The sequence below is a fragment of the Chelonia mydas genome, chromosome 2 (genome assembly GCF_015237465.2).
Source record: "Chelonia mydas isolate rCheMyd1 chromosome 2, rCheMyd1.pri.v2, whole genome shotgun sequence".
Lineage (NCBI taxonomy): Eukaryota > Metazoa > Chordata > Testudines > Cheloniidae > Chelonia > Chelonia mydas.
The window spans coordinates 242,572,078-242,597,974 of record NC_057850.1 but is presented as its reverse complement, the minus strand read 5'-3'; the positions used below and the strand labels follow the sequence as shown (position 1 = coordinate 242,597,974).

The window sequence follows — 25,897 nt, the reverse complement described above, 5'->3', positions numbered from 1 at the left end:
TATGTCAGGTGCCGCTGGCCCTACGCCCTTTCAGTTCCTTCCTACCGTCTGTGACGGTTGGTTGGAGCGCCTTGTGTTGCTTCTCAAGAGCAGCAGTGGTTATCCATTGACTAGTTCAGTTGTTGTTGTGCATAGTGTCAAAGATAGTTGATAGTGTTGGTTAGTCAGTAGAGCCCCAGTTTGAACTTTGTCCTGAGCGGGGCATGCCCCGCTCCCCCGGCTTCAAGCTGTGTGCGTCATGCAGCAGGCCAAGGCTGATCAGCGATCCTCACGATAACTCTCTTAGGCGCCTGGGAGAAGGCCATAGAAAAGAGAGGTGCTGCATCTGTAAGAACTTCGCCCGCGGACCCAGAAGGAGCGGGAAATCTGCCTGAGGACGTTATTGATGGAGGCTGCTCTTCGCCCGGTGTCGCAACCCTCCACTATGGCACCTACACCTGGCACTTCAGCCTTGGCATGCAGCGTACTGTCGGCGCTGGACTTGGTCCTGCACCATTCTGTTTCGCCTGCGCCAAAGAAGAGGCTGAGGAAGAGAACCTCCTCGGCATGGAAGGAGCGGGGGCCTCGGGCAAAGGACCTGTGTCAGGCCATGTGCCCGCTGTGGGGCTTCATGTGGGTACCGCGGAGGTCAGACGTGCCAGGGACCCGTCTCCCACCCTGGGCAGCAGCAGGGGTTCCTAGCCAGTGATGGGGCCTTCAGTGCCTGAAGCAGTCCCGGCGGCTAAGGAGCAAGACCAGCAGGCTCCTCAGGTGTCACACCAGGTGACCGATACGGCTCTGCTCTCGACACCGAAGGGGAAAGCCAGCAGGGTGCTGCAGCATAGACTGGTGGAACACCTCAGATCACAGGATCGCAGGTGCAAGTCCCCATTGCTGCAACCTCAGGACCTGGCACCGCAGCCTAGCTCGCTGGCCAGACAACCTAGACCTTCATCGAGTTCCTCTCCTACTAGACGAGGGACTCCGGACTCGTGGCACCATTCCCTGTACCGCTGACCATCTGGCCATAGGTCACTTACACGCCGAACAGCCTCTCCCAGAAGGTCTCATTGTCGTCCGTCTCTGTCCTGGAGGGCTTGTTTGGGATCTCAGACTGTGATTTTTAGCCCGTTACTGAGACGGGGCAACTCCCCTCCGACATGGGAGACCGAGGCGGCACTGGCTGCAGTGCCAACGCAGCAGGAGCCGTGGCCCCGCCATTGGCCATACTGGAACCCTTGGAGGGTGCTGGTGATGCTGGTCCAGTACTCCCAGCCCTCCCTGGTTGCATCGGACAAACCAGCCGAGGTACTGCTGGTGCTGCAATCGGAACATGGCACTGCGGTTGAAGCAGAGCCCGCGTACTGTACCCCGACACCGAGGGAGCCCTCCCCCAACAAGGGAGGGAATGACACCATCCCTCAGGCAATACAATTGTCCTTGTCATCCCCAGATGAGGCGGTGGCCGGACCCTCCCACACCAGCAGTCCCCTGGATGACTTTAAGGAGCACCAGACCCTCCTTAAATGGGTGACTGAAAATCTTTGCTTGCAGATTGACCTCTTCAGTGTCATCTCAGCCACCACACCGGCAAAAATTGCATTGGCTGTCCACCCAGCGTTGCTCAAAATAGCCAAATTGGTGTTGCAAGTCCCCTTATCTATTCCGCTGACGGAATAAAGAAAACGGAAAAGAAATACTATGTTCCTGCAAAGGGCTTCAAGTATCTGTATACTCATCCCCCTGCGGTATCATTGGTTGTGTCTGCGGTGAACGAAAGGCCACACCAGCGGAACACTGAAAAATAAGGAGGCCAAAAGACTTGACTTATACGGCAGGAAAGTTCATTTGACAGCCAGCTTACGATTTCAGGTCTCTAACCACCAGGCCCTGCTAGGACCTTATAAATTTAACCTGTGGGACTCCCTGAATAATTAATGGAGACCCTCCCACAGGAGTGTGCCCAAGAGTTTGCCATGTTGGTGAGCGAAGTCACGGCGGTGGCCCAGGGAGTCCTCCACATGGCCTGGGACGCGACGGACTTGGCTGCCAGGGTGGTTGGATCGGAAATGGCCATGAGACGCAGCTCCTGGTTGCAGGCTTCTGGACTGTCCCAGGAGATGCAGACCACAATCCAGGACCTGCCATTCGAGGGTTCGGGGCTCTTTTCTGAGCCAACTGACTCTAGGCTCCATGGGCTCAAGGACTCAGGAGCTATCCTCCGATCCCTGGGCTTGCACACCACTCAGCAATCCAGGAAGACGTTCCATCCTCTGTGTCCTCCTCCTGTGACGCAGTCTAGGTCCTGGGGGGCTTCCAGGTCTGGCTCCTACAGGAGAAAGGAAAAGGACAAAGGATCTAAGAGGTGCTACCTGTCCTCTTCCCGCCCGGCTGCCCAACCTGACCCTCCCAGAAGTCAGGGAAGCCAGAAGCAGTCATTTTGAGGGTGCACTCGAGGACGGCACCCCAGCCAATGTACTGGATACAACTCTCCCTTTCCTCAACCGCCTCCACCCCTTCCGGTCGGCCTGGTCCTTTGGAACGGCTGGGTGCTAGATATGGTTTCTTTGGGCTACACCCTGCAGTTTATAGACAACCATCTCTCCGAGTCCCCTTCCCTGTCCCTCTTCAGCGACTCTTCTTATGATCAACTCCTCGTTCAGGAGGTCGAAAACGTCCTGTACCTCAGGGCAGTGGAAAAGGTCCCTCGGAACCTGGAAGGCAGAGGATTCTACTCCCTCTACTTCCTGATTCCAAAGGCAAAAGGAGGCCTCAGACCCATCCAAGACCTGCATCGCCTCAACAAGTCTCTCAAGAAATTGAAGTTTCGCATGATCTCCATGGCCTCCATCATCCCATCCCTGGATCTGGGAGACTGGTTTGCTGCCCTCAATTTTAAAGGACACATATTTCCATCTTCCCAGGGCACCGATGCTTCCTCCACTTCATACTGGGACGGTGCCATTTCCAGTTCGTGGCGATGCCCTTTGGTCTCTTGTCAGCCCCGAGGATATTCACAAAGTGTTTAGTGCCAGTGAATCTGAGCCGTCAGGAAGTCCAAATATACCCATACCTCGACGACTGGTTGATAAGGGGCCTGTCTCCAGCTCAGGTGTGGAGACATCTCGACCTGGTATGTTCCACCTGTTGTGACCCTGGGTTGATGATAAACGAGAAAAAGTCAACCTTAACACAGTACAATGCATATAATTCATTGGAGTGGTCCTTGACTCCACTCAAACCAGGGTCTTCCTCCCCGACACTCCGTTCCAGGCCATGGTGGACCTCATTGCGGGCCTATGGGCCCACCCGCTCACCACTGCCCAAATGTGCCTGAGGCTGTTGGGCCCGTGGCAGCGTGAACTTATGTGTTCGGGCACGCATGAGTCCGCTTCAGACCTCTTCAGGCGTGGCTGTCATTGGTCTGTGTTCCCAACCGGCACAGCATGCACCGGGTGGTCTGGATCCCGGACAGCGTACTGTTGTCCCTCATATAGTGGCAGGATCTGACGTCGGTGTTGGAAGGCGTTCCCTTTGCAATCCCGGCCTTGTATTGTCTAGCCACCTGGGCGCTCTCAGCACTCAAGGTCGTTGGTTCAGTTGTGATCGTTCCCTGCATGTCAATATCAGGGAGCTCAGGGCGGTACAACTAACCTGCCAAGCCTTTCTATCTCATATACAAGACAGGGTGGTCTAGGAATTGACTGACAACACGGCTACAGTCTTCTGTATCAACATGCAGGGCGGAGCCAGGCCATCTGCCCTCTGCCAGGAAGCCCTCTGGCTCTGAGATTTCTGTCTGCAGCACGACATCCATCTTGTAGCTGCTCACCTTAATCATAGAATATCAGGGAAGGGAAGGGACCTCAGGAGGTCATCTAGTCCAACAACCCTCTGCTCAAAGCAGGACCAATCCCCAGTTTTTGCCCCAGATCCCTAAATGGCCCCCTCAAGGATTGAACTCACAACCCTGGGTTTAGCAGGCCAGTGCTCAAACCACTGAGCTATCCTTCCCAGGGACCGAGAATGCTTTGGCAGATTCCCTCAGCAGGATATTCTCGTCTTGCCATGAGTGATCCCTTCATCCAAAGGTGGTCAGTTCCATCTTCCGCAGGTGGGGAACTCCCCGGCAGAACAGGAAATGCCATGTCCTCTGCACGATTGGGGTCATGGACAGAGGATCCCTATCAGATGCCTTTCTGCTCTCGTGGTCGGGGGCGCTGATGTACGCCTTCCCTCCGGTGCTGTTGCTATCCAGGGTCCTCAAGAAGATTAAATAGGACAGAGTGAAGGTCATCCTCATACTGCTGGCGTGGCCACGCCAACACTGGTTCAGCACTCTGATGGACCTCTCTGTAATGACCCTATTCCAGTTACCACTCAGGTCGGACCTGTTTTCCCATAACCACAGCAGTCTTATGCACCCCAACCTGAGGGTGTTACATCTGACGTCTTGGCTGCTGCATTGCTAAACGCACAGGAGCAGCAGTGCTTGGCTGAGGTTCAGCGCGTTCTGTTGGGAAGAAGGAAGCCGTCCACCAGAGTGACCTATCTGGCCAAGTGGAAATGGTTCGCCCGCTAGATTGCGGACAAGAATGTTGTTCCTGAGCGAGCTTCGCTGCAGCTTATTCCGGACTACCTCCTGCACCTCAAGCTCCAGAGCTTGTCCTTCTCATCAATCAAGGTCCATCTAGCGGCCATCTCAGCCTTCCACCTGCTGTTCGAAGGCAGGTCGGTGTTTGCTCAGGCTAGCACAGCCAGATTCCTTAAGGGCCTGGAGCGCCTCTACCCGCATGTCAGGGACCCCGTCCCTCTGTGGGACTTGAATCTGGTACTGTCACAGCTCGTGGGTCCTCTCTTTGAGCCACTGGCTCCCTGCTCCCTCCTTCTTCTCTCCTAGAAGGTCACATTCCTGCTCGCTGTGATGTCAGCCCGCTAGGTATCTGAGATTCGGGTGCTCACCTCGGAGCCACCATACACTGTCTTCTACAAGGATAAGGTTAAGCTAAGGCCATACCTGGCTTTTCTTCCCAAGGTAGTTTCTGTTTCATTCGAGCCAGGACATTTACCTACCAGTCTTCTTTCCAAAGCTACATAGGTCGGAGGAGGAGCGTCAGGCTACATGCTCTGGGCATCAGAAGGGCTCTGGCCTTCTACATTGACGGGACCAAGGTGTTCTGTAAGTCGACGCAATTATTCGTTGCTGTGGCCGACAGAATGAAAGGTCGCCCTGTACCCACTCAAAGAATTTCTTCTTGGATCACTGCCTGCATTCGCTTCTGCTATGACCGAGCGAAGGTGCCACCTCTGGCGATTGTCACCACCCACTCTATTAGGGCGCACGTGCCTATCAAGGATATCCGTAGAGTGGCCACCTGGTCATCTGTCAACACTTTTATGTCCCACTATGCACTGACCCAGCGGGCCTGGGACGATGCTGTCTTTGGTAGGGCAGTACTACAGGCCGCTAAGCTGTGAATTCTGAGCTCACCTCCATGGATACTGCTTGTGAGTCACCTAAAATGGAGCAAGCACTCAAAGAAGAAAAAACTGTTACTTGTCTTTTCGTAACTGTTGTTCTTTGAGATGTGTTGCTCATGTCCATTCCATTTTCTGTACTCCTACCCCTCTGTTGGAGTTGCTGACAAGAAGGAACTGAGAGGGCACAGGGCCGGTGGCGCCTGCTATGCCGCCTCATGGGAGCGCCACTTCAAGGGGCACCACAGCCGGCCCTATGGATGCTGCTAAGGCAGAAATCTCCGACAACTGTGCACGTGAGCGTGCACATACCTGAAATGGAATGGACATGAGCAACGCATCTTGAAGAGCAACAGTTACGAAAAGGTAGGTAACTGTTTTTTCTGCCACAAATGTCTACTGTACATATTTATTGTAGGGCTGTCAAGCGATTAAAAAAATTAATCGTGATTAATCGTGCAACTAATCATGCTGTGAAACAATAATAAAATACCATTTATTTAAATATTTTTGCATGTTTTCTACCTTGTCAAATATATTGATTTCAGTTACAACACAGAATACAAAGCATACAGTGCTCACTTTATATATTTTGTTGTTACAAATATTTGCACTGTAAAAACAAAAATAAATAGTATTTTTCAATTCACCTTGTACAAGTACTGTAATGCAATCTCTTTATCATGAAGGTTGAACTTACAAATGTAGAATTATGTACAAAAATAACTGCATTCAAAAACAAAAGAATGTAAAACTTTAGAGCCTACAAGTCCACTCAGTCCTATTTCTTGTTCAGCGAATTGCTAAGATAAACAAGTTTGTTTACATTTGCAGAAGATAATGCTGCCTGCCTCTTGTTTACAATGTCACATGAAAATGAGAACTGGCCTTCCCATGGCACTGTTGTAGCCAGCGTTGCAAGATATTTATGTGTGAGATGCGCTAAATATTCATAGTCCCTTCATGCTTCAACCACCATTCCAGAGGACATGCATCTGTGCTGATGATGTGTTCTGCTCAATAACGTTCCAAAGCAGTGCGGACCGACGCATGTTCATTTCCATCATCAGAGTCAGATGCCACCAGCAGAAGGTTGATTTTCTTTTTTGGTGGTTCAGATTCTGTAGTTTCTGCGTCGCAGAGTTGCTCTTTTAAGACTTCTGAAAGCATGCTTCACACCTCGTCCCTCTCAGATTTTGGAAGGCACTTCAGATTCTTAAACCTTCCGTCGAGTGCCATCTCACATTGGTACCTTCTTTTAGTTTTGTGAAATCTGCAGTGAAAATTGTCTTAAAATGAACATGTGCTGGGTCAGCATCCGAGACTGCTATAACATGAAATATATGGCAGAATGCAAGTAAAGCAGAGCAGGAGACATACCATTCTCCCCCAAGGAGTTCAGTCACAAATTTAATTAACGCATTATTTTTTTAATGAGCGTCATCAGCATGGAGGCATGTCATCTGGAATAGTGGCCAAAGCATGAAGGGGCATACGAATGTTTAGCATATCTGGCATGTAAATACCTTGCAATGCCGGCTGCAAAAGTGCCATGCAAAAGCCTGTTCTCACTTTCTGGTGATATTGTAAATAGGAAGCAGGCAGCATTATCTCCTGTAGAGGTAAGCAGACTTGTTTGTCTTAGTGATTTGCTGAAGAAGAAGTAGGAGTGAGTAGGCTTGTAAGCGCTAAAGTTTTACATTTTTTTTGTTTTTGACTGCAGTTACATAAAAAAAAAATCTACATGTGTAAGTTGCACTTTCATGATAAAAAGACTGCACTACAGTACTGGTATGAGGTGAAAAAATATTTAATACATTTCATTTGTTGTTCTGTTTAACCATGTGATTAAAACTGCGATGAATCACGATTAATTTTTTTAATGGCGATTAATTTTTGAGTTCATCACATGAGTTAACTGCAATTAATCAACTGTCCTAATTTATTATATTATATTAATATTTCTATTAGCTATCAACATTTTAAAGTATATGCTGCTCCTTCCCCTCATTCATTAGTGGAACTTTAGCTCTCTAGCAAAATATATATAATATATTGACTTTATATGTCAGTCTCATTTCTTTAGGGTGCTTTCCAAGCTACTATTAACTTACTTTTAAAGATTTTTTTAAATTAAAGATTTTGAAGTCTTATTTTGCATAGTTTTGATCATGTAAATGCTGGCAGATCTTTAACTAAATGTTCCATGGAAGTTTGTGGTTTGGCACCTGAAGGCTAGTTTGGTAAAAATGGAATCTAAAGGTCTGTTCAGAGACAATTTACAATAATTGATAAATACCCGACTGTATCTGACTTAAAACAGAATAGGCAAAACCTCCCCCGAGGAGACTCCACTGCTTAATAGCACTCTGCCACATAGATTCATAGATACTAAGGTCAGAAGGGACCATTATGATCATCTAGTCTGACCTCCTGCACAACGCAGGCCACAGAATCTCACGCACCCACTCCTGCGAAAAACCTCTCATCTATGTTTGAGCTACTGAAGTCCTCAAATCGTGGTTTAAAGACTTCAAGGAGCAGAGAATCCTCCAGCAAGTGACCCGTGCCCCATGCTACAGAGGAAGGCGAAAAACCTCCAGGGCCTCTTCCAATCTGCTCTGGAGGAAAATTCCCTCCCGACCCCAAATATGGCAATCAGCTAAACCCTGAGCATATGGGCAAAATTCACCAGCCAGATACCCAGGAAAGAATTTTCTGTAGTAACTCAGATCCCACCCCATCTAACATCCCATCACAGGCCATTGGGCCTATTTACCATGAATCTTTAAAGATCAATTAATTACCAAAATCATGTTATCCCATCATACCATCTCCTCCATAAACTTATCGAGTTTAATCTTAAAGCCAGATAGGTCTTTTGCCCCACTACTTCCCTTGGAAGGCTATTCCAAAACTTCATTCCTCTGATGGTTAGAAACCTTCGTCTAATTTCAAGTCTAAACTTCCCAATGACCAGTTTATATCCATTTGTTCTTGTGTCCACATTGGTACTAAGCTTAAATAATTCCTCTCCCTCTCCGGTATTTATCCCTCTGATATATTTATAGAGAGCAATCATATCTCCCCTCAACCTTCTTTTAGTTAGGCTAAACAAGCCAAGCTCCTTGAGTCTCCTTTGATAAGACAGGTTTTCCATTCCTCGAATCATCCTAGTAGCCCTTCTCTGTACATCTGCCCTTCTCTTTCCCCCTTCCGCCTGTGAGCACTTTATGTACGTGTGTGTGTGTATGTATGTATGTATGTGTGGCTAGAGAGACAGTGAAAGATTTGAGTGCTCCCATCCATGGGCTAAATCATCATAGTTCAGTGATGTTGGTGGAGCTGTAATATTTCACACCGGCTAAGGATCTGGCCATATGCGTGGACATGGAAAGTAGGCATATATAGGTCTGCTCCAAAGCCCATTGAAGTCAAAGATGGTCTTTCTAGTGCCTTCAGCAGGCATTGGATCAGGCACATATTGTACTGACTCATGTGCCTGCCTGTGTTTGGGGGGGAGGGGTGGGGTGAGGTGAGGTGGGGTTTAAACCACCTCCAAAATATTTTGCTGTAACCTGTGAAATGGTTTTTAATACATTTATTTTGTGGGGGAGTGAACTGTGTTAATTATAGTAAAATTCTGAAGCTTTGTTTAAAGAAACTGTAGGCTCCATAGTGTTAAAAGTTTAAGAAGTCTTCAAAACTGATCGTTTTTTGGTATATTTACAGGGTGACGGGAGAATATCAGTACAGTATATAACTGAGGAGTGTCTAAAGAAACTGGATACAAAACAGCAGACAAACACTTTACTGAATATGGTCTGGAGAGATTCAGCTAGTGAAGAAGTCTTCACGCTGATGGCATCAATCTGCCACACACTAATGGTGCAACACCGAATGATGGTGCCAAAAGTCAGGCAAGTACCAATAATATGGAACTATAACTCTGGTGGGCCTAAAACTCTGACTCTGGTTTGTAGTCGCATGCAAGCCTGTAATGATGATGATCTGCTTGTCTGTCAACTTTTTGGTGTTGTGCTCAATCGTGGTATTGAAATGTATAAGAATCCTGCTTTTCATGTACTTTAGGGAGAAAACTTCTTTTATAATGCAATACTGTGCCTGTTGAGTGTGCTTCCTGCTCATTCTGGAGAGGACCACTGCATACATAAGTGTGCACCCCTCATTTATTGTTAATGCGTTCGCCAGTAAAGTTAGCATTTCACCTGTATTTCAGTCATAGGTGTCTGAAGCTGGTAGGGTATTCATGATCAGGTGCGCGTGTGTGTGTGTTTGGAGGAGTGTGTGGCTTCAAATCCTAAATGTAGGTGAAAATTTGGAGCTATTAATTTTGTAGAGTCCCTTTAAAAAGATTGAAAAATACAGGTAGCTATGATGAGACTTAGCTTCCTGTATTCAAAATAAAGATCCTGATTATATTTTTATCAAATTATTTAATTCAAATGGCACATCAGTAATATTAAATAGGGCTGTCAAGCGATTAAAAAAATTAATCCCGATTAATCTTGTGATTAAACAAATAATAGAATACCATTTATTTAAATATTTTTGGATGTTTTCTACATTTTCAAATATATTGCTTTCAATTACAACACAGAATACAAAGTGTACAGTGCTCACTTTATATTTATATTTATTTTTAATTTCAAGTATTTTCACCGTAAAAAAACAAAAGAAATAGTATTTTTCAGTTCACCTAATACAAGTACTATAGTGCAATCTCTTTATCATGAAAGTTGAACTTACAAATGTGGAATTGTGTAAAAAAAACTCAAAAACCTGCATTCAAATATAAAACAACATAAAATGTTAGAGCCTGCAAGTCCCCTCAGTCATACTTCAGCCAATCGCTCAGACAAACAAGTTTGGTTACAATTTGCAGGAGATAATGTCACCTGAAAGTGAGAACAGGCATTCACATGGCACTGTTGTAGCCGGAGCTGCAAAATATTTACGTGCCAGATGCACTAAAGATTCATGTGTCCCTTCATGCTTAAACCACCATTCCAGAGGACATGCACCCATGCTGATGACAGGCTCTGCTCGATAACGATCCAAAGCAGAGTGGACCGATGCATGTTCATTTTCATCATCTGAGTCAGATGTCACCAGCAGAAGGTTGATTTTTTTTTTTTTTTTTTTTTTGGTGGTTCCGGTTCTGTAGTTTCCACATCTGACTGTTGCTCTTTTAAGTCTTCTGAAAGCATGCTTCACACCTCATCCCTCACGGATTTTTGAATGCACTTCAGATTCTTAAACCTTGGGTCGAGTTCTGAAGCTATTTTTAGAAATTTCACATTGGTACCTGCGTTTTGTCAAATCTGCTGTGAAAGTGTTCTTGAACATGTTCTGGGTCATCATCCGAGACTGCTGTAACATGAAATATATGGCAGAATGCAGGTAAAACACAACAGGAGACATGCAGTTCTCCCCCAAGGAGTTCAGTCACAAATGTAATTAACACATTCTTTTTTTAATGAGCATTATCAGCATGGAACCATGTCCTCTGGATTGGTGGCCGAAGAATGAAGGAGCATACGAATGTTTAGCATATCTGACACGTAAGTACCTTGCAACGCTGGCTACAAAAGTCCCATGCGAAAGCTTGTTTTCACTTTCTGGTGATGTAAACAAGAAGTGGGCAGCATTATCTCCTGCAAACTTTAACCAAACTTGTTGGTCTGAGCAATTGGCTGAAATAGGATTGAGTGGACTTGTAGGCTCTAAAGTTGGACATTGTTTTATTTTTGAACGAAGTTTTTTTGTACATAATTCTACATTTGTAAGTTCAACTTTCATGATAGAGATTGCACTATAGTACTTGTATAAGGTGAATTGAAAAATACTATTTCTTTTGTTTTTTACAGTGCAAATATTTGTAATAAAAAATATGAAGTGAGCACTGTACACTTTGTATTCTGTGTTGTAATTGAAATCAATATATTTGAAAATGTAGAAAACATCCAAAAATATTTAATAAATTTCAATTAGTATTTTATTGTTTAACAGTGCGAATAATCACGATTAATTTTTTTGAGTTAATCGCGTGAGTTAACTGATTAATTGACAGCCCTAATATTAAACTATTCTGGAGTAACTAGTTTTAGTTAAAAACGTGTTCATTTACTGGTAGTAAAATGAAAAGCTCTAAGTATTTTTGGTATGTATTAAACATAATCAATTCAAACTGCATTGTAAACAATGATACACCAAACTAATTAGATTCTATCTTAGCCCAGTGGTGTTTATAGCTTTTAGAGGAAGTAAGATGTCAGTGAAACTGTGATCGCTCGATTAGGGTAATTAGCTCTTTGTAGACTAATTGCATTAGGACAGGATGTGAGATCTGAAGATCATAGCAGCAGCTGAATTAGTACGCTTGTTTTATTGTTGCAGCTAGTCCATTGCCTTGGATAATAATTACTGGATTTAAATGCATCACTGCTCTGGCTTGAATTTACTGGTAAACTGTGTGGAAAAGGTGCTTAATGAATAAAGAAGTCTTATTTAGCCTTAATTGTATGAGTAAGGCATCTGTTCCTCTGAGGAACCATAGATAGAAGTTTGTAATTATTTGTGGTAATGGATTAGGTGTTATGCATTAATATATATGTCACAGGTTTTGTAATATGGTTCAACAACATAGAAATATGCAAACCTATGTTAAATCAGTTAGAGTAACACAGCTGTTCCATGCTGTAATTATTTTGGAATAGTTACTGAAAAGATGAGTTTGTCTTCTACAGAATTAAATATTAGAAACATTGATTTTTCTGTTTTCTCAGGTTATTTATTAGAATAAATATATTTTAAAGGCATATTGTCAGTCTTTCACAACTAGTCGTTTAGCTAACTTCTTATCTGTTTATAATATCTTTCATTATTAAAACTTGATTGAAGTTGAAAATCAGAGGTTCTGATGCTGGACCCATTGAAGTTAATGATAAAGCTCGCTTTGTCTTCAGTAGGTATGGGATCAGGACCTATGTTACTTCTCTCCATTTATAATGTTAGGTTACTTTTACAGAATCCTCAACATTGAAAATAGGTTAATCAGTGTAAATGTTTAGCCTGTCGCACTTTATGTTTCTCATGTACTAGCACAGTTCTGCTATATTTCATAACAGCATCTGACAAACAGTAAAAACTGTCATTGATATTTTTCTCAAATATTTTCATAACATTCTTTCCATTATGTTTTAAAGCTGTCAGTCCTGTAAACACTAACAGATGTATTCAACTTTAAGCATGAGTAGGCCCATTGGCTTCAGTGCAGTTATTCAGAGAATTAAAGTTAAGCTCACTCATGGAGGTATTTGCAGGATTGAACCGTATATTTTTACATCTCCAGAAGATAAATACAACCTTGGTGTGCTTTTTTTATTACTGTTTTAAATGTTGCCTATAGGTTATGATCCAAAGACCATTAAAGTCAGTTCTTCCATTTGTGTTTAATGGGTTTTGGATCAAACCTGTGCTATCTGGCTGCTATGACAAATATTTGTGTGTGTGTATTGAAAGGAGATTTTGCCTATTGTTTTGAAATATTGCATTTCGTATATTTTTCACAAGTAGTTCAAAACTTACAGGTCATTTGTTTCAACTTATGTACTATCGCTTTTTTATAGCCTATTGAGAAAAATGCTCTTCCTTGTTTTAGCATGTGTGTTACAAGTTCAGGAGTGCTGATAACTGTAGCTCTTAAGTGCCAGTTACAGATTTAGTTCCCATCACAACTTTAAACTGTAAACAAAGATTCACTTTTATAATAGTATTGTATTGTATTGTATGGCAGATTTAATGTTGCTATTAAAGCTACTCCAAAGTTTGTCTTTTTGAGTCTGGTTTACTTAAAATACCAATTATTTTGAGTAAATAATATTTACATAATAAATTATGATTATTTTGTTGCAGAAACCATGTTAAAATGGGAACATTGGAGGTAAACAAGAATAATGTATTCAAAATAACCTTTCATTTACAATGCATTAGATGTTCTGGGGAAAAAATTCCCATTAAATATGAAGTCTCATTGATGAAATTAATCTGGGATCAGCATGAAAATTTTATATATTGAAAAATAGAACTCTCAAATATAAAAGTAAGTCATGTCAATTAAGGCAAAGCTAGTAATGCAGGGCATTGCAAAGTGAGACAGTAAATGAAAATAATTAAATTCCACCTTTTAAAACTGAAAATATTGTTAGAACAAAAATTTAGCATAAGTTTAACTCAGATGAGTGGTAGGGAAAGAATGAATGTCTTAAGACTGTGGAGTTTTAAAAAAAGCTTTTTAAAAATGTACAGTTTATTTCCTTTATAACAGAAAAATCTTACCTTACAATGTGTACATACTACATAACTCACTGGAAAGGTAATTCCTTTGCTTTCTATGGATCTTCAATGCAGCTGGAGAGATGCATTGGTTGCAAAGTATTCTAGAAAGATAAGGATTGTCAAGCTGGATCAGACCATTGTTAAATCTAGTCAGATATCCTGTCCAACTGTGGTCAATACCAGGTACCTCAGGGGAAAGATACAAGAATCTGTGTACTAGATAGTTATTCGTGTGGGGAATGTTTCTTCCTAACATCAAATAGTCAATGGTTGTCTTCTGCCCTGAACCCATGAGGGTATATGTCCCTATTTTTCTGTCAGTCTTAACATAACTGTGGATAGTCTCATTGTCCCAGAAAAATGTCTACTCTTTCTTTGACTGTTGCTAAACTCTTGATCTCATTGATACTTGCTACCGTGAGTTCAGTTTAATTTTACATGTTAAAAAATATTTCCTGTTATAAATTTTACATTTTGGCTGGTCAGAATCACTGAATAATCCCTTTGTTCTGTAGTATGAGAGATGTTAAATAGGAATTTCTCTGTTCCTTCCCCCCCACACCATATCCATGTCCATTTTATTCCTCTCTTCTTTAAACAATCCTAAACTTTTCAATCTCTTCTTATGCAGAAGCCTTCCCATGTATCATTCTCTAATAATTGTAATAATTTTAGTTGCCTATTTCTGGGCCCCATTTATTTCTGCTTTGTCTCTTTTTAAGATGGCATGATCAGAACTGAACTGAACTTCACATAGCAGCAACTGAGAAGTAAAATATGATTTACTGCTTTCATTCTCCTTCTTAATCATATATATATATATATGAGAGAGAGAACTGAAGCTTTTGAAGGTTAAGTCGTCACTTATACTTTACCCACTATCCATTACCTTTATGATAGTTGCTTTTGTATGGTACATCTATTTAAGTGCAAATTAATTTATTTTTTTCTATTTTACCTAATATTAGAAACTGATAAAATGTACTTAAATACAACATATCCTAATCTACAGTAATTAATTAGCATGTAAATATGTTCATGCGGAGATCAAGGAAGAAGGAGGCACGCCTCCGGGCCCTATTTCACCCCGGGGTGTTCACTACTTCCCACCACCCAACACAGATGTAATGAGGTTAAGTGGTGTCCGTATAAAATATGTAAGAACTATTAATTATTCCTCAAGGAAAGCTTTTAATGATTTTCTACTATAATAACAGCATAAACAAAACAAGAAAAGAAAAACCAAAGACCAACACTGAATAAGAATTAATACAAAAGGCAGATTATACTGAAGACAAGCACAAGTACAAGTAATATTGAGGACCATTTGCGAGTTCCTGAACAGTGACTCTACATATGCTGGTCCTGGCACGTTATAATAAAAGCCCCGAAGACAAGCATAGGTAAAACTATTGTTCACCAGCCCTATATTCCTGGTGTTTTTAAAGGCAACATAAAGCTGATGAACGACAGCGCTACATGCATTTGCTAGGACTATGTAAAAGACAAGCAATAACACATGCAAAGCTATTAAGCGTCAGCCATCTACTATTGATTTTATACTATGGTATCGATACGACTATGATCAATTCAGCTTGAGCGACCAGACTTTTTTACTCCATAGACTTACCCTGCATTTGTCCGAAAAATACGTTACCCTTCAGTCGGCCGTTTTCCGCACTGGCCAGGTACAGACAGTCGAGAAGTGCACGTCCCTTCGGTTCAGGGGGTGTGGGTCAGGTAGGACCGACGACACACACACACTTTTGTGCCTTCTCCTTTTTATCTGGTCTCACAGCCGTGTTTTAGAACAGACCAACCAATCAGGGTGGGCCACATCTTTTATGTGGTTGCCATTGTATAATTGATGCATAATTAATTTTCGGCCTATCTATTTTCTGTAGCCAACCAGATTTTGAATGTGGGTAATTTTGGATTGATAAGTACATAGGAGTCAGCATAAATCGCTATCTGGTCGCCTTGTTTCCTGACCACAAGTCACGAGCATAAGCGTTATTTTTTGCTAGGCTTGCATTTTGCAGAATACGGAAGTTTGAGGCCTAACATTTGCAATACTTCTGTTTTGTTCAAGCTTGACATGACAGTTGTTCAGTTTATTCACAGTTCATATATTCTATATTAACATAGGTGCATTACAGAATCATGTAGTTGAACAGGTCCTTCCGAGGAATTTAAATTGGGTAGATGTGAACAATCCCAATTAAAGGAAGAAGCATAAATGTTGGAAGACCTAGTCATAGTCAATCAATGTTGGGAAACGAAATGAGATACAGGGTGAAATACTGACTCTATCAGAGTCAGAGAGAGGTATGCCATTGACTTCAGTGGGTCCAGGGTTTCATCCATTGAGTGTTAAGTTTATCTGTAACTTGATAATTTCCTTTATTGGATATTGTAAAAAGACCTGACAAGATAACTGAGTCATACACAGCACACACCTGTAACTGCTGATCTAGGAGGGATTTTGAAGGCTCTTTGTTGGAAATGTTGCATGCTCAATGACTTATTTAGGCCATTTATGCAGGTACTTTACTTTTAAGCATCTGAGTCATGTCACTGATTTCAAAAATAGTCTGGGGCTACACAAAATGCTTAAAATTAAGCACTTGTGTAATATTTTCAGGATCAGGGCCTTATTGATTAGCAGCCTTCTGGCTGTTTTGTGTAGGGCAATTGCTAATTTAAGTAAAACTGCTTCATATAACAATACATTCCTACTGTTTGACTTTCAAAACACTGCTAATCTTCTCACATGGGCAGATGAGTTGGCAAACTGACATTGTAGGGTAATGTTAGCAGTCTGCTTTCACGTGTAAAGGGAAGTTATTTAGTATTTCCACATGGCTACCTCTGTATATCTTTCTGGTAGCTTTCTTATTTTAACAAGCACATTTTGGATTTATTTCTTGTATTTGCTCTTATATTTTTTCTATGAGTTAGCACTATTGCATTTATTTTTTTTAAAACCTTTTTACCTTATCCGCATTATGCCATTTTGTTGTGATATATATTCAGAAAAAAATATTTCATTTGCAGTTTTATGCCAGAGGAGTTGTATGGCTCATTTAATGGTACTCACATATGCTATTTTCCACCTGTGACACCTGGCAGTTCGAAGGAAGTGTCAAAATACACTGCTCCTGCAATAGTGACCTTTACTAGACTGTATGAGCTTGTCTCATTCTATTGTATTCTCTTCATTAACTTAAATGGTCTCAGTGGGAAACTGGGCTCAATTTATGACCTAGACTGAAAATCTTGCCTTTAACTAATTAACTTATAGTGGTGCCTCAGCTAAATAAAGCTTAATGGGTCATTTAATCTATCCAATTGCACAGAAGGAATTTGACACTTTTTTAAAACCATGGGTGCCCAAAAATACCTTTTTAATAAATACATATAAATCATGTGCCCTTTGTGAACAATTAGATACCTGCAGAGAGAATCTGCAGGGTTCCCTGTAAATAGTCATTATATACTTAGATATAGCAGTAGAGATCATTTGATTTAACATGTTGAAAATAGATATAGCAAAAGTCATTGCATTAAATTTAACTCCTAAGTGCTAAATTATGAGAACATTAGTTGTACCTAAGGTTGAGTTGGTTGATTTTTTGCACTTGAAGCAGGGATTCAACCTCTTTATTATATAGAAAATACCACATCTCCTCCCAAAAATTACAGCACTCACTTTGAATATAATATGAATTTTCTGAAAATATACCAATGCATCTGTTAGTCAGTCTGTTAGTTATCCCTTTTAGAAAAAAATTTAATTAAAAGATTTTGTATACCTTCCCTGTCTCCCCCACTCACCCAGTGCGCACACATGCACAATAATCTCGGTAATGGAACAGATAACAGAGAGAGGGATTTTGAAGAACAGAACAGGAGGCAAGAGAAGACTTGGGGGTAAACTTGCGGTTGCTTTGCACTGTTCCAGAGTGGCATAAATCAGCCAGGGAGTGAATCCAACTATAGAAGTTAAAATAAAAGATTTAATATTGATGTATTATACCATTAGAATTGGTAATATTCTCTGAGTTTATTGTTTTAGTGTTCATGTACACTTAATTAAAAAAAATGATGGGGGCAGAGTTAAGGTGGTTTAAATTCCCTAACTGTTCATTTTCATATCCGAATTACTTGGATTTCTTTTAAATTTACCTGTAATTCTGAATTTACTGGATTTGTAGCGTTTGGTTTGGAGGATAATTACAACATCACTGAAATGTATTTTACCCGAATGATATGTACATTTAACCTTAACTCAATTTTGATGTGTTTTTGTCCAGGAATAGTGACTTTAAGATTACATTAAATACAGACTGAACAAGAACAACTAGAGTGTGTTATGTCTCTCTTTAGCTCTTAAATTTTTCCGTGACCGATAATGTACACCAGGAAGGACCAGAAGAATTTAAAAGAACAGCTATTTTTGGAAACCTTTACAAAGAACAGAATTCTTGAAAGCCTTATTTGCATTTGTTATTTACCTTAACTAAAATTATTGCCTTCTACTTTGAGAGCAGGTTTCAGCACTAATTACATACGTTTTATGGCCGCTCCTTTGGTTACAATGGATGACGCTTCATTGGAGTCACACAAATGTAAAACTGTTGTAACATGTTTCAGAGTAACAGCCGTGTTAGTCTGTATTCGTAAAAAGAAAAGGAGTACTTGTGGCACCTTAGAGACTAACCAGTTTATTTGAGCATGAGCTTTCGTGAGCTACAGCTACAGCTCACTTCATCGGATATGCTATGCTCACTTCCACGATATGCTATGCATCCGATGAAGTGAGCTGTAGCTCACGAAAGCTCATGCTCAAATAAACTGGTTAGTCTGTAAGGTGCCACAAGTACTCCTTTTGTTGTAACATGGTGAATCAAGCCTTGTTTATTGGGCTAACGGCTGTTTTGTGGTAATGGCTAAGAATCCAAAGCATAGAATATCAATATTTCACAAGTGCAGGACATATCTGTAAAATATAATGAGTGATACAGTAAAATCTTCAGTCCTATCTATGTTAAGTTAGAAGGGCTGGTTTTCAGAGGTTCTCAACATCTGCAGCTCTCTGTTGATCAGTTGGAGCTATGGTTGCTTACCACTTTAGAATTCAGGCCATAATATTTAGCAATTGCTCCAGTTGAACCTGTGAATCATTTGGGTGAAGTTTTCAGAGTTCTGAAAGATGGATAAAACTGAGGCAACTGTTATTATTCTAAGTTCTTAAAGTTTTCCTATTTTTTAGAAATACTACTGAACATTGCCAGAACAAATGAAAAAGCAAATTACATTATGATAGGAAGTCCAGTATCCATGATGTTTGTTCATTTCAGCTAAAACTAGTACATAATTTCCTGGGATGATTGTAAAATTAACAGGTTTTTACTTGGATGTCCTAGGAGACCTAAAGGCACTCTGCCAAATAGCTTTTCTTTTTGAAGCTGAGGCCAGGAACTGAAGGTCGTTGCACAAATTCCTCTGCTTTGAAACCAAGACATTCAAGTTAATGTAATTTTAGATATTTCAATGTTAAAAGAGAAAATACCTGTTCTTTATTTAAATAATTTAATAAGTCTCCAGTGACTAATAATGCATAATTTCCACTCAAATATCAGAATAATATGAATCTGGAAGAAAGTAAAATTATTGAGTCCCAATATAAGTGGATAAAAATAAATGATTTTAAAAAAATCTGATTTTTTTGAAATTAGATTAAAATTTTTTATATAAATTAGATGTTTAAAAAATTAAATATATATATTTTAAAAATTAAATTTGAAATTGACCACCTATGATAAAACTAGGGTTGTCAAGCAATTAAAAAAATTTATCGTGATTAGTCGTACTGTTAAACAATAATAGAATACCATTTACTTAAATATTTTTGGATGTATTACAACACAGAATACAAAGTGCACAGTGTCCACTTTATATTTATTTTTTATTACAAATATTTGCACTGTAAAAAAACAAAAGAAATAGTATTTTTCAATTCACCTTGTACAAGTACTGTAATGCGATCTTTTTGTCATGGAAGTTGAACTTACAAATGTATTATGTACAAAAAATAACTGTATTCAAAAATAAAACAATGTAAATCTTTACAGCCTCCAAGTCCACTCTGTCCTACTTGTTGTTCAGCCAATCGCTCAAACAAGTTTGTTTATAATTGCAGGAGATAATGCTGCCCTCTTCTTGTTTACGGTGCCACCTGAAAGTGAGAATAAGCGTTCACATGGCACTGTTGTAGCTGGCATCGCAAGATATTTACATGCAAGGTGTGCTAAAGATTCGTATATCCTTTCATGCTTCAACCACCCTTCCAGAGGACGTGTGTCCATGCTGATGGTGGGTTCTGCTCGATAATGATCCAAAGCAGAGTGAACCAACGCATATTCGTTTTAATCATCTGAGTCAGATGCCACCAGCAGAACGTTGATTTTCTTTTTTGGTGGCTCGGGTTCTGTAGTTTCTGCATTGGTGTGTTGCTCTTTTAAGACTTCTGAAAGCATGCTCCACACCTTGTCCCCCATTTTGGAAGGCACTTTAGATTCTTAAACCTTGGGTCAAGTGCTGTAGTTATCTTTAGAAATCTCGCATTGGTACCTTCTTTGCGTTTTGTCAAATCTGCAGTAAAAGTATTCTTAAAATGAACAACATGTGCTGGGTCATCATCGAAGACTGCTATAACATGAAATATATGGCCGAATGTGGATAAAACAAAATAGGAGACATGCCATTCTCCCCCAAGGAGTTCAGTCACAAATTTAATTAACACATTTTTTTAATGAGCATCATCAGCATGGAAGCATGTCCTCTGGAATGGTGGCCAAAGCATGAAAGGGCATATGAATGTTTAGCATATCTGGTACGTAAATACCTTGCAGTGCTGGCGACAAAAGTGTCATATGAAGGCCTGGTCTCACCTTCTGGTGACACTGTAAATAAGAAGCAGGCAGCATTATCTCCTGTAAATGTAAATGTACTTGTTCATCTTAGTGATTGGTTGAACAAGAAGTAGGACGAAGTGGACTTTCAGCTCTAAAGTTTTACACTGTTTTGTTTTTGAGTGCAGTTATGTAAAAAAAAAAAAAATCTACATTTGTAAGTTGCACTTTCAGAATAAAGAGACTACTATGGTACTTGTATGAGGTGAATTGAAAAATACTATTTTGTTTACGTTATTTTTATTACAAATATTTGCACTGTAAAAATGACAGTGAGCACTATATACTTTGTATTCTGTGTTGTAATTGAAATCAATATATTTGAAAATGTAGTAAAACATCCAAAAATATTTAATACATTTCAGTTGGTATTCTATTGCTTAATGGTGTGATTAAAACTGCGATTAATCGCCATTAATTTTTTTGTTAATCATGAGAGTTAACTGTGATTAATCGACAGCCTTAGTTAAAATGTGAACCTACTATAACCTACTAAAATCATTTAAATAAAAAATGTGCTGTCAATGACCCCTCCTCAAATTTAAATGAGTTAAAGGATCGTGCTTTTTAAATTTATACAGAATTGGGGGAAAACATCTAACTTTTGAGGTCAACTCAAGCTTTTTAAGTATGCCACAATGTCGTGTATTATATTAAGTATCTATATGTTGTTGTCCGGCAACGCCAGAAGGAGGACAGGAGACACTGGGTGTATTTTAATTAGGCCGCAACTGTATTCCTAAATGTCTGTAAGTACCTGGTAGATAAAAGTGTCCAGTGCGGGTAATTCCATAATTGTTTACATATACCTGGAAAGGCTGCTGCCAGCCCTCTGCCTTTACCCATCCTGGTCCCCAGCCATCCTGCTGCTGGGACCCCCCCTTGAATGAGGACTAAGTTGTGGGTTGGCTCCCTGCCATAGGAGCCACGAACACCGTTTCTGCTCCTTTAAAGAATAGCTCCCTTATCCTTTACTAATCCATTTAATGAGATCACTGTATCACTTCCCTCTGGAGTACCTGTACTGGGACATTGGCCACAAGGAGGCGCCAGCAATTAGTTTGGAGTTTAAAAAGCAGAAAAGCTTATTTTCCCATTCCAGTCTATGAATAAAAAAGAGGTGGGAAAGAATCAGACCTATTAATTCTAAAACCTTGAAGGACATGGGGCCAAATTTCAAATATATTTAAGCACCTAAAGAGGCAGACAGGTCCCTAGTAGGATTTTTCAAAAGCACTTAAGCAGATTTGGCTCCTAACTCCCATTGATTTCAGATCCCATTGATTTCGGATACCTAAGCTGCTTAGACGCTTTTGAAAATCCACTAGGCACCTCTCTACATCTTTAGGCACCGAAATAGATTTGAAAAGCTGGCCCAGGGTGACCAAAACCAATGTGTCAATTCATTAACTACAGATAATACTTCCTTTGTGTAATAAATCAGTTAATTTTAAATGCAAAACATGTTTAGATTAATTTATGTTCCCTTCTGTATCTAGTGGAGTTAAGGTAGTTTTATTTAACTAACAAATAGCCATATTAAAAGGGCGGTGCTGTACAATTTATTGAATTCCAATGTCCACCCAAACACATCTTGACACAAATCATGAGTACAAAACTATCATGTAGTAAATAAGAAATGCCATTCACCACTTTCTAACATAACATAAAAAATATGTAAAAAGTATGTTAAGCTATATGATTACTTAAATCAAAAAGAAGTACCAAATCGAATGACTATCTTTAAATATAGCCAAATAAAGATAATGGATTTCAACAAGGCAGACTTTAGTAAACTCAATTCCATAGGAAACAAGTCTAAGAGAAAAAAGTTGGTAATTTTTTTAGAGAGACATTATTAAGGGCACAAGAGCAAACTGTCTAAGTGCATAGGAAAGATGGGTAAGAGGGAAGGTAGGTAGGTAAAAGACAACCCTGGCTTAACCAGATCTTCCTTGACCTGAAACTCAGAAAATAGTCATACAAAAAGTGAAAATTAGGTCAAATTATGAAAGATAAATATGAAAAAACAACACAAGCATGTAGGACCAAAATGTAGAAAGGCCAAGACCAGATTAAACTAGTTAGGGACATAAAGGATAATAAGAAAACATTTTACAAATATGCTAGACAAAAGAGGAAGACCAAGGACAGGGTAGGCCCTTTACTCAGTGACGAGAGAAGGACAATATGAGAAAACGCAGCAATGGCTGAAGCGTTAAATGCCTTTTTTTCCTGCCAGTTTTCACCAAATATTTTTTTAGCAGTGATTAGATGACTAACATAGTGAACATCAGTGTAAATGGGATAGCATCTGAGGATAAAACAGGAAAAGAACAAGTTAAGAATTACTTAGTCAAGTTAGATGTCCTCAAGTCTGCCAGGCCTGTTAAAATACATCCTAGAATAGTTAAGGGACAGGCTGAAGAGATTTCTGACCCACTAGCGATAATCTTTGAGAAATCATGGAGGATGGGAGAGATCCCAGAGAACTGTCAAAGGGCAGTATAGTACCTATCTATAAAAATGAGAATAAGGACAACCCAGGGAATTATAGGCTGGCTAGCTTCTCTTTGGTGCTCAGAAAGATAATAGAGCAAATAATCAGTTTGTAAGCACCTAGAAGACAATATGGTAATAAGTAATAGTCAACATGAATTTGTCAAGAACAAATGACGTCAAACCAACTTAATATCCTTTGAGAGGATAACAAGCCTTGTGGCTAGGGGAAAGCAATAGATGTGATATATCTCTACTTTAGAAAGGCTTTTGATAGTGTCTCCTATGACGATTCATCAACGAACTAGAGAAATGTAGCATAGATGAATCTACTGTAAGGTTGGATGCACAACTGGTTGGAAAAGCGTACTCAAAAAGTAGTTATCCATGGTTCACAATTAAGCTGGAGGGGCATATCGAGTGGGGTCCCATAGGGATCATTCCTGGGACCTATTCTATTCGGTGTCTTCATAAATGATTTGGATAATGGCAGAGAGAGAACACTTATAAAGTTTGCAGATGCTCCCAAGCTGGGAAGGGTTACAAGTGCTTTGGAGGACAGGATTAGAATTCAAAATGATCTTGAGAAACTGGACAAATGGTCTGAAGTAAATAAGATGAAATTCAATAAGGACAAAGGCAAAGTAGTACTCGTAAGAAGGAATAATCAATTGCACAAATACAAAAAGGGAAAATGACGCCTAGGAAGGAGTACTGCAGAAAAGGATCTGGGGATTAAAGTGGATCACAATTTAAATATGAGTCAACAAAGAGTAAGTGGACACAGATCAGACGTCAAGAATTATAACATTCAAAAATCAGGCGGAGAACACTTCAACCTCCCTTGACACTCAATTACAGACCTAAAAGTGGCAATTCTTCAAGAAAAAAAACTTCAAAAACAGACTACAACGAGAAACTGCAGAACTGGAATTAATTTGCAAACTGGACACCATTAAATTAGGCTTGAATAAAGACTGGGAGTGGATGGGTCATTACACAAAGTAAAACTATTTCCCCATGCTAATTTTCCCCCCTACTGTTACTCACACCTTCTTGTCAACTGTTTGAAATGCGCCATCCTGATTATCACTACAAAAGTTTTTTTTCTCCTGCTGATAATAGCCCACCTTCATCGATTTGTCTCATTAGAGTTGGTATGGCAACCCCCATCTTTTCATGTTCTCTGTGTATATATGTATCTATATCTGTATATATCTTCCTACTGTATTTTCCATTCCATGCATCTGATGAAGTGGGTTTTAGCCCAGGAAAGCTTATGCCCAAATAAATTTGTTAGTCTCCAAGGTGCCACAAGTAGTCCTCATCCCTCCTGTCAGAGGGGGGTTGCAATGCAATGAAGTTTGAGAACTCCTGGGTTAGACAAACACCTGTGAGGAAATGGTCTAGATAATACTTGACTAAGTATTAGTCCCCAGTGCAGGGGACTAGACTAGATGACCTATTGAAGTCTGTTACAGTCCTACATTCTATGATTCTGTGTTTGATTGCAGATCAGCATGTTTAATGGTTATACCAACCAAAGAGAATGAATCTATGAAAATAACTACAAAGTACAAAAGTACAAAATAACTACAAACGTACAAATGCAAAACAAGGTTTAAAAATTAACTATTTAAATCAAGGTTTCCTGCTTGCTGATTTAACTCATGATTAAAATCCATATTTGAACACAAGGGGCTCCTTGCATTCCTTCATCTCCCCCCCCCCCCAGCTCCTTGTGTTCCACCTTCCCATTCCATTCTATTTCAAGGACTCCCTGCAACCCCCCTTCTTTTAGTTTTTTGTATTTTCACCAAAATCAATAGGATTTTGCTCATTGATGCCTAAAACAGTCCCTGAAATTTCACAGTTCTCATATTATAGATAGACCTGGGTTTTAACCATAACCCCCTTACCGCCCACACAGAAAATTGTCTCACCTGGGTTTAAATCAGGCTAGCTGGCTATGGATTGTGGTGGGTGGGTTAGAACCTGGACTCCATTTTAACTTGGACTCGACCCTGCCAAGTACAGTAAAAGCTTTTTAATCTGGAATGTTGGGGCAATGGGGCAGTGCCAATAAGTGAAAAATTCAGTTTTACTAAGAGGAAGAGAGTTTGGTTGCAGGGCTGGGGGTTGGAGCACGGGAGGGTTTTCAGGGTGCCAGATCCAGGGGGCGCTCACCTTGGGTGGCTCCTGGCAAGCAGTAGATCTGTCAATGCTGTTCCTAGGCAGAGGCGTGGCTAGGCAGCTCTGCCCCCACCCTGCCCCGCCCCGAACACTCGCTCCGCACCTCCCATTAGCTGGGAACTGCGGCCAGTGGGAGCTGCGGGGGCGGTGCCTGCATGTGGGGGCAGTGCGCAGAACTGCATAGCCTCGCCTCCACCTAGGAACAGAAGGGACAGGTTGTGTTTGCGGGGAGCCGCCCAAGGTGAGCGCCCCCCAGATCCAGCACCCCAAAACCCTTCTTGTGCCCCAACCCTCTGCCCCAGTCCCCCCTCCCGCACTCAGAATCTCCCCCAGAGCCTGCATCACACACCCCCTCCTGCACTCTGAACCCCTTGTGGCTTTTCCTCCGCCTAGGAGCAGCAGGACATGTT

At 40.8% G+C, this 25,897-nt stretch overlaps 1 protein-coding gene across 1 annotated transcript in view; it reads left to right on the top strand.

The window, feature by feature from the left end:
• The window catches only part of UBE3C (ubiquitin protein ligase E3C), a 168,930-nt gene that overhangs the window by 45,342 nt on the left and 97,691 nt on the right, over window positions 1-25,897 (top strand). Inside the window, exon 10 of the mRNA XM_007054110.4 lies at window positions 9,190-9,377. Within this exon, the coding sequence (XP_007054172.1) occupies window positions 9,190-9,377 (188 nt within the window). The remainder of the gene's footprint in view (window positions 1-9,189; window positions 9,378-25,897) is intronic.